The 9,632-nt window shown below is 48.6% G+C and overlaps 1 protein-coding gene across 4 annotated transcripts in view; it reads right to left on the bottom strand.

The window, feature by feature from the left end:
* Positions 1-1,706: 1,706 nt before the first annotated feature.
* The window catches only part of rhobtb4 (Rho related BTB domain containing 4), a 49,814-nt gene continuing 41,888 nt past the window's right edge, over positions 1,707-9,632 (bottom strand). For all 4 annotated transcript variants that reach the window (XM_061261505.1, XM_061261504.1, XM_061261503.1 and 1 more), the window contains 4 exons: positions 7,404-7,554; positions 6,632-6,720; positions 6,235-6,340; positions 1,707-5,220 (listed from right to left, as the gene is read on the bottom strand). In XM_061261505.1, coding sequence (XP_061117489.1) covers positions 5,039-5,220; positions 6,235-6,340; positions 6,632-6,720; positions 7,404-7,554 — 528 coding nt within the window. In that variant the 3' untranslated portion in view covers positions 1,707-5,038. The remainder of the gene's footprint in view (positions 5,221-6,234; positions 6,341-6,631; positions 6,721-7,403; positions 7,555-9,632) is intronic.

The following is a 9,632-nucleotide window of genomic DNA, read 5'->3' as shown; positions in this document are numbered from 1 at the left end:
TCTGCATACATGTGTGTAATCTGTAGTTTATTTGTAAGTGTGTGTGTGTGTGTGTGTGTGTGTGTGTGTGTTAGTGGCAGGCCTGCCCTATTCCACAAAGAGCAGAGCGCTCCTGGTCACTGTTGACCAACAGGACTCTACAGAGTCAGGCAGTGGGGCGTGTGTGTGTGTGTGTGTGTGAGAGAGAGAGAGAGAAGGCACAAGACAATGCCACAGTCAACCCACAGGAGGCGCTCTCGTCCCCACCGCGCATCACAATGAGGCGGAGCCTGCTGTAACCACGGTAACACCAGGGGCCAGACACAATAACACACGCCACAGAACTCCTACTCAAAGCACCTAGTCAAACACCTTAGCACAGGGGTGTCAAACTGAATTCCCAGGGGGCCGCAGTGTCTGCAGGTTTTTGTGGTTGCTTTTCAATCAGCTGTCAATTAAGGCCTTGAGAACAAGGTGTGTGGATTCTTAAGCCAATCAAAGACTTAAATGAACCACAGGTGCCGGGAACAACCCGAAAACCAGCAGACACTGCGGCCCTCCAGGACTGGAGTTTGACACCTGTGCCTTAGCATGAAGCACCTCTATCAGGTAAAAGCTTTCATCCTGACCCACTAAAGCGAATGATTTCAACACACCCAATCTGTCAGTCATAGTTTTAGATTTAGCAAAATAAAAAGTAACTAAAGTGCTTATAAGATCTCTGGGAGGGAGGGATCCAGAAAGGGGGTGAGGCCTGATCCCAGGAAGAAGGAGGGAGGGAGAAATACTCTCATTCAGAGTAAAGAGGGCTGTGTGACCTCTGTCTTACACACACATACACACACACACGCCACATGTCTGTAGACACACCTCACACACACATGTACCATGTGTACACACACACACTCTTCAAAGTGAAAGCAGTGCCACAACAGGATACACCGTTGTCCTTTGGCCTAACCGCAGCAAAAGTCAGCGTTGACATTCCTCCATCGCTAAAGTGACCGTTTTAATACTGCACACAGCAAACACTGCCCTCTATCTACACCTCTTATTAATGCAGCATCCATGTCACACAATTATACTGAAAGTCTGCGCACACAAACTGTGGCCATTAAAGTGCAGAAAGACAGCTACACAAAGACTATTTTTAATACTTTGCCACTTAAAATGTGAAAGTCTAATTAAGAGCGATGACTGCTCTCTGTTAATGAGCTCGTTAAGGAAACAGCGAGGCGAGAACGGCAAACGAGGTGCGTTTTCAGAGCTGAGAGACGTGAGCTACATCGCCAGACGAGCCCTCAGTGAGAGGAGCACTGAGACACAAGACCACAACAGTAATGCTCACTCACATATACACTCACTCACTCACTCACTCACTCACTCACTCACTCACTCACTCACTCACTCACTCACTCACATATACACTCACTCACTCACTCACTCACTCACTCACTCACTCACTCACTCACTCACTCACATATACACTCACTCACTCACTCACTCACTCACTCACTCACTCACTCACATATACACTCACTCACTCACTCACTCACTCACTCACTCACTCACTCACTCACATATACTCTCACCTCTCTCACTCACTCACTCACATACTCTCTCTCACTCACTCACTCACTCACTCACTCACATATACTCACTCACTCACACTCACTCACTCACTCACTCACTCACTCACTCACTCACTCACTCACTCACTCACTCACTCACTCACTCACTCACTCACATATACTCACTCACACTCACTCACTCACTCACTCACTCACTCACTCACTCACTCACTCACTCACTCACTCACTCACTCACTCACTCACTCACTCACTCACTCACTCACTCACTCACTCACTCACTCACTCACTCACTCACTCACTCACTCACTCACTCACTCCACCCCCAGAACAGGGGGACCCTAAAAAAAAAGTCTGCACTACACTGTGACAATGGAAGAGTGGTATGATCAGCTTCAACAGTCCCGGCACACACTCTACACACGTGGCTGAAAAACACACACTAAACACAAACTAAACACACCCCACACACACTCCACACACAGCTTAGACGCAGGTCACACGGCTGCACACACACCTGGAGGCCCCACCGGGATCCCATTACAGGCTCTTTCCCTCCCCGGTGACGCTGCTAACACGCTAACACGCCTCCAATCAGGAGGAGCAGCGGAAAACAGGAGCACACCAGGCGCCTCCTGCTATCTCACTCAGACACCTGGCAGGAGCCCGTGGGGAAGAATTTAGGAGCCAGAAATAGAAAAGGTGCTAAAAAAATCCTTATCCCAACGTTTTTTAACGTTCTGGTTAAAGTCCCAGAGCCCACGAGAACATTGAAGAACGCGGGAGAAAACACTGTGATTTAACGCCACTCTGTCAGGCATAAAACTCCCACCTCCGCTGATGTAGTATCCGCAATACACGCCTCTACGCAAACACACTTCTGTGTGTGTGTGCATCTGTGTATAGATTGCTGGCTTTAGTCATTTTTTCAGCGAGAGGACTGAACACTACATCCCAACATGTCAAGGCTACATATAAGGTCAGAAGTTTTTTTTTGTAATCACTTGGTCTAACACTGCCTTTGGATCCATGTGTAACTCTTAATATTACACCAGAATTCACCTCCCTCTTCTAAATTCAGCACAAAAAATGACCACACACAGGATCAGAATGATTCATAATCGGTAGCAACAGCTAGCAAGGGCATATAATCCCCAATCCAACAGCCATGATAGCTTCACTGGAGCCCACCTTTCACCTTAGCTATGATTGCCTCTGATTAGCAAGGTAAACCCACAAGTACACTTTTCACCTGAATAAATTTAGTAGAAATGACATTGCTTTTTTTTGTTTTTGGTAGTACATGTGGGTGAACTTCAGAGTGAGGATGTCTCAGGGGTGAATGGTAGGTGAACACACACAGGGCAGAGTTCAGCTGGTAGGTACATGAGAATACTCCTTCACACGAAGCTGCTGTGTCTGTAGAATTAGGATTTTTATCATCCTGAGCACCGGTAGTCACAGCTGGAGAAGGTGAGGGCGAGAGGTCTACCCCACCACGCAGCTTTTAGCCGCTAGCGCTACGGCGACAACACCGTCTCCCTCCGGACTCGCCAAACACCCGTTCTCTCACTCCCTCACCTCTGAAAGAGGGAGAGAGGGAGGGGAGGAGAGGAGAGAGGGACGTGGATTCACATTGTGCTTAGTTAGAGAGAGAAACTTCACAGTTTTCTTTTGGTATCAGGAGCTCGAAAAATACAAATATCAGGAGCGACGGAAACCATTGGGATAAACAAATAAAAAAACCAAGAAGAAAATAGCAAGAGTACAAAAGCTATAAAAAAGTGAAAGACGGAAAAGCTGGATGGTATTTTTGCACCTCCCAGAGGCAGTATAATTTTAGGGTTTTTTTTTTTTTTTAGGAAAAAGGGGGTGGCAATGCAGGAGGTGGTGCTGCCCTCCAGTGGACTGGGGGTGTAAAGGCAGACGGTCTGAGAGGGGGTGGGTCCCAATGCAGACAGAAGTGGAGGGAACCAGAGACGAAGGGACAGAGGTGGAGAAGCTACACCTCTAACACTGCTCCCCTCACCCCCCCCCTCTACAGTGCAAAAAAAAAAACTAACAAGTACTTTAGTCTTATATTGAGACTTATTGATATTTCTTTCACCTTTTTGCTAAAAAGGAATGAAAATATTGCCGTAAATATGGTGTAAGACAGTTTGACTCGTTTCAAGATTTGCCAATGCACACTGACTTAAAACAAGCTACTATTTTCAACTTGAGAGAGGTTAAGACGGGCGTTTTTGCAGTGTAGAGGGCCCTACGCCGGGGCGGACACTCAGAGCCCAGGCGAGCTGTAGAGGGACCCTGTGCTCAGGACGTTTGAGCCAGAGAGCTGTGCTACTGCGCTGTGCTGTGGAGCCATTTTGGCTCTTTGCTGGTGCTGTGTGCTCTCCTGCATACAGCCCAGTGACAGAGCCCGTCCCACAGTCTGCAGGCCCTGCCCACCCACCCCGCCTCTTCTGGCAGCGACCACCACCCTGCCCCCTTTATTTTATTTTAACAGTCTGAACAGCAGGAGCTCAAGTCCGCAGGGGGGCTGCGCCAAAACAGAGAGAATAAACGAAGTAATAAAAGGGAGGAGGAAATGAAAGGGTAATAACCAGCGGCAGGCCAGGGGGACTGCAAACGGAGGCAGACACAAAAATCTGCAGTTTTTTTTATTTTTATCCCTGCCGCCACTAATTCATATTTCTGTTGTTCTTCTTGAAGTTTTTTTTTTTTTTTAAGGTCATTTGTTTACTGTAATTAGTCGTCCTTACACATTTAACCTCCACTTAAGAGGTCACGGCAAAAATAAAAGCACAACGATACTGCTCACACCGTCAGTGCCCATCTCTACCGCTAACTTCACCGAGCGGTTGATAACGAGGGCACTCTACAGCGCGCAGCCAGGGGAGGAATGTTCCCTCCTTCATAACTCTGTCCAGCATTATTTCACACTGCAGCGCCCCCCTGTGGCGAACAGCCGCCAGCTCACATGGAGGCGCGCTGCGGTGTGGATGTGGATGGGGACTCCAGACGGGCCCCGGGGAGGTCAGAGGTCAGCAGGGGCTGAGGTGAGGGGCGGCTCACGTTGGGGTGGGGGCGGGACTTGGTGTAGAGTCATGGGTGGGGCCTCCCGAGCAGTGGCCGAGCCTCAGGGTATGTGCGTGTGGTGTAGGGATCTGGGCGGAGCCTCAGGAAATGTGGGCGTGGTGTCAAACCAGGGGGCGGAGCTTCAGGAGATGTGGGGCGTGGTGTAGAGACAGGGCGCGGCACTTCAGGAGATGTGGGGCGTGGTGTAGACAGGGCATGGAGCTTCAGGAGATGTGGGGCGTGGTGTATGGCCAGGGGGCGGAGCTTCAGGAGATGTGGGGCGTGGTGTAGAGCCAAGGGGCGGAGCTTCAGGAGATGTGGGGCGTGGTGTAGAGCCAGGGGGCGGAGCTTCAGGAGATGTGGGGCGTGGTGTAGAGCCAGGGGGCGGAGCTTCAGGAGATGTGGGGCGTGGTGGAGGAGGCGTGTCTCCAGAAGCACCACCCCCTCTTGGTGTTCTGTTTGCGCAGGATCTCCTCCTCCCGCTCCCTCTCCTTGCGGGAGCGCAGGTACCGGTCCTCCTCCTTCAGGAACCACACGGGCGGCCAGCGCTGCTTCTCAAAGTGCCTCTGGTTCTCTGGGAGGAGGGAGAGACAAAAGCACGCCCTTACTTTTTACTCCGCCGTTATAATCTGTGGCTTTACAACCAGTATTTAGCTACCCAACAGCTGCAAGGATCTTAGTGTGGCTACACCGGGGCTTGAATCTTCCAGGTCCCAATCATGTACCTTAGGCACTAGGCTACAGTGTCATTACATTTTATAGAGCAGATGTACCAAGGTCATAGAACAAACTACAGAAGAGCTTGGATAAGGTACAATTCACATAGGATCGTTTGTACAGCCATGAACATAAGTCAAGTACACAAGGTAGAAAGGCCAAGTCTGTAAGTAAATAAGGTCAGGAACTACAGTACTAAGACAAATACAAATTCAACAGTCCTAGAATAAAGTACAAAATGCAACAATGAGTCATGCACAAAAGAATTCACCTGATTCAATCAAACATTGATTAAAAAAAGAAAATAAATTTAACTAAATTAAATTTAAAAAAGCATTCAGTAAAACACTTGTCTTTAACTTTGACAAGCAGACAGTGACTGCTCAATCTGCCCAACTCACAAAATGGAGTCTGCGAAGAGAAAGCGCGATGCTTTCACTTACTTGTCGGATACAGTTTAGGACAAATGCTGCTGGAAAGTAGGTCATAGTTCAGGGAAGGAAGAGAGATATTTATACAGAGAGGGAAGCGAGAGAAGGGTAAGTGAAAGAGAATCGAGAAGAGTCGAGTGAAAGGTCAGAGTGAAAATGAGGGGGAGAGGAAGAAGCAAGCAAGGCATGAAAGAGAAAGAAGGAGAACAATACGGGTCAGTTTCACAGACACAGATTCTCCAGACAAAGCTCAATTTAGTCCAGGACTAAGCTCAATCTTTGTCTGTGAAGCTGGTCCTAAGGTGGCCATTTCCTAGAAGATCGGAGAGGGAGCGCTGAGGATGAGGTGGGAGCAGCAGCCAATGAAACGGGAAGAGAGGCGAATATGGGCCAGACCGCGGGGAAACGGGTCAGCTCCAGGCGGGGGGGCGTGGGGGTACCTGGGGACATGGCCTTCATATCTTTGGGGAACTTGCGGCACACGCTGTTGTAATTGGTGCAGATGTGGTGAAGGCACCAGGCAGAGAGTTGCCGGGCGTTGTGGAACTGCAGAGAAATGGAACGCAGGCTTATTTAAAGCATTTACGCAAAACATGTGGGGAAAGCGGACTTCAAAAAAGAAAAAAGTTATTGTTTGCTTAACAAGTGAACTTGGCTTACCCAACTGGAATTTTGTAATGAGTGAAATTTCAGACCACAATATGAAAACTTTTGACTAAATTCTACTACTAAATTCCCAACTATCTGAATTTTCTCAACCAAAGTCAAAACCGCTTTGCACTTGGGTGGAGCCACTTCACATTGGGCTTGGGACTGAATCGATATTGGCTGTCTCACCTGAGCCGTCTCCAGGTACGCCAGCACCTGTCCATCGATGTCCACGCCCGTGATGGCGGTCTGGAGCAGTTCTTCCACGGCGTGCTGCTCTGTAACAGACAGAACCACGGACAGACAGGGTCACAGAACCACACTAACAACCTCCACCCAAAAACAATACATGTGTGCAACACTGACCGGTTACACCTTGCTTACTTAAACAACACTGCCATACACATAACATAACAGCTGTTACAAGAGGGCACATAACATTTACCAATAAAAGTATGACAGTCATCTGCTATGCCATCTTGTGATAGCTGTTATGTCATGTGTATGACAGTGATATGTAGGCCTAATCTTGTGTTCTCAGCTTCATATTGAAGGGTATAAGTAAAGTGTTACCAGTCAGTGGTTGGGCATACCTGGATTGTTTCGGGTTAGAGGTTGTTCGAAAGTATTGCCCACTCATTTACTCGAGCGCTGTTCAGCACTTGTGGTAATTAACGCATTAACATTCAAACTTTCCCTTCGTAAAAAAAACAATTCATCATTAAGTAAGTCTTCACAGGAGTGTAAACCAGTCAGCTCACTGCTGCCCCCTGGAGTCTGTGCTAGCCCCACGGGCCCCCTTCAGCCGACTGGCCAGCGAGGCAGGGCAGAGGGAGCCGACTGACCAGCACACTCACCGGTGAGGGTGAAGAGTCGGGGCAGAGGGAGCCGATTGGCCAGCGCACTCACCGGTGAGGGTGACGAGTCGGGGCAGACAGAGCCGATTGGCCAGCGCACTCACCGGTGAGGGCGACGAGTCGGGGCAGACAGAGCCGATTGGCCAGGATGATGAGCTCCATGGGCTGCAGCTCAGGGCTGGGGGAGAGCAGGCCGCAGTACAGATACTCCAACACGGCCCGCATACAGGCACTGCAGGAGCCGGGGAGGGACACCTGGGGGGGAGAGAGAGAGGAGGGGAGAGAGGGAGGAGGGAGGGAGATCAGATTTAAAAGATCCTTTATTTATCCTTTTTCACATAATCTAGTTCATCACACCATGTGTGCATGGGAGAAAACATTGCAATTATCACTGTGAGGTAGAAATGAAATTGTTCCCCATTGTTCATGTTTCACTGAAACTGGGTATTTCATTATCCAACGTATAACACACAAGCTCAATCAAAGAGAGAAGAGGGAGACAGAGAGGGAGGAGGAGGAGAGAGATGAGGTGTGCAAAGAAGGAAGAGAGAAATTGAGAGGGGGAGAACGGTGTGAGAGGAAGAAGCAGAAGAGAGGAGAGAAAGAGGGTCTTTGAAAGGCATAAAAGTGTTCAAGAAAGAGCACAACACAACTTGGGCACAACAAAAAAAACACAAAAAAGAGAAACATCACAACCGAGTATATCAACGACAACCTCCGACAACATTACTGACAATTAGCTCATGAGCCAATACAGGACAGAGAAGGAGGGAAGGAGAGATAGAGAGAGAGGGAGAGGGAGATGGAGTGGAGTGGAGTGGAAGGGAACGGATATAAACATCTTCATGGCGTTACTATCTATGAGCACGGTCATAAACATGATGTTATCCTCTGCCTGTATGCTATACAAGAACCTCAAGCTGTTTTTGCAGGTGTTGGGGAAACTGTCGTTTGTCATATTCAAGGCTTACATGAATGATCAACTCGAAGCATATTCCATACACTCGTATGTCACGTGTATATAAACAGATAGATATGACAAATGCTATTTAAAACCAGCCCCCCCCCCCCCCCCCACTTCCCCAAACCCACCAACACCCAGTCATAGTTTGGTTAATGCTGCCAACACCACTCTAAACAGAGAGAGAGACAGATGGAGAGAGAGAGACAGATGGAGACGAGTGCGAAAGAGGCTTCTAAATTGCGCGAATGGAGGAGTGCAGTCACAGAGCGTATATATTTCAATGTTATTGCAATTCAGTCAATTCAGGACATGAGCTGGAATTCAATTCTCGTATGTGAAATCGCTCATAATGATTTGAAAGCATTTTTCCATGATTTCGTCTCACTTTGATTCGGGTCCTGAACTGAATGATTTAAACTGGATAAGAGCTCATATTAATGTTTGTCTGGTAAAGGAAAAAAATATCAAACCCAAAAAAGGTTGATGAGAGTGGCGAGACCACACCACATTCCATCCCATAATGCCCCTGGGCCCACATAGTGGGGGAACCAAGCAGCCAAAAACCTGGTCATGCGGAGAGACTATGAGAGACGGTGCTCACTAGCGTCACTGTGGTTGGCTCCAATATAGGTCATTCAGACCCGATTTCAACGTAAAGTCAATGGTACATTTGCAGTCAAAACACTAAGTCAATAGTTTTTTTCCCCACAAGAGAACATAGTCGAAATCCGTCTTTTTTTCTTCATCTAATGCCTCCCCATGTGCCGGTTTTCTTCTCTCTCTCTCGCCAGGTCTATTTTGGGTGGTCTCGCGTGTGTCTGTTTCCTCTCCAGTGTTCACAGGCTGGTCCCTCTCGACTGTAATCTGCTGCGCTGGAACAGGTTTGGGCGAGTGAAGCTAACGCTCGCCGCGCTAACGTGCTACAACGCGCACCCCTGTCCGCAGCTCCCTGGCCCGAACTCCACTGCCACACCCTGTTTTGCAATACCCCCTCATATTCCGCACTCTACACCTCTACCCCAGCCACTGTACCCTGACCGGGTATTAGTACAGGTCTGCCGATTGGCCGGTTGTAGCGTTCAAACCCTGAAGGTTTACTACATAGTATAGTAAGAGTCTACACGCTCTTAGAGAGAGCTGGGGAATGAACGACATGCCACAGAAAATGGTGCTTTCAGTGAAGGCTTTCGTAGCCCGTGTTCTCCATGCACCAAAAGTGAGTCCAGTGACTTCTGAAGAATGAGGGAGGTATAGCTGATCTTTGAGGTCCTTTCACTAACAAATCAGTCATCTAAACCAAGCCCAGCGAGGGGGAAGGGGGGCTACCATAGTGCCACACCACGACACATCAAGACCTACACTGGCACTG

This window comes from Conger conger, chromosome 11, assembly GCF_963514075.1.
Source record: "Conger conger chromosome 11, fConCon1.1, whole genome shotgun sequence".
NCBI classification, from domain to species: Eukaryota; Metazoa; Chordata; class Actinopteri; order Anguilliformes; family Congridae; genus Conger; species Conger conger.
The sequence above is the reverse complement of the archived record's forward strand: the minus strand, read 5'-3'. Positions and strand labels throughout refer to the sequence as shown.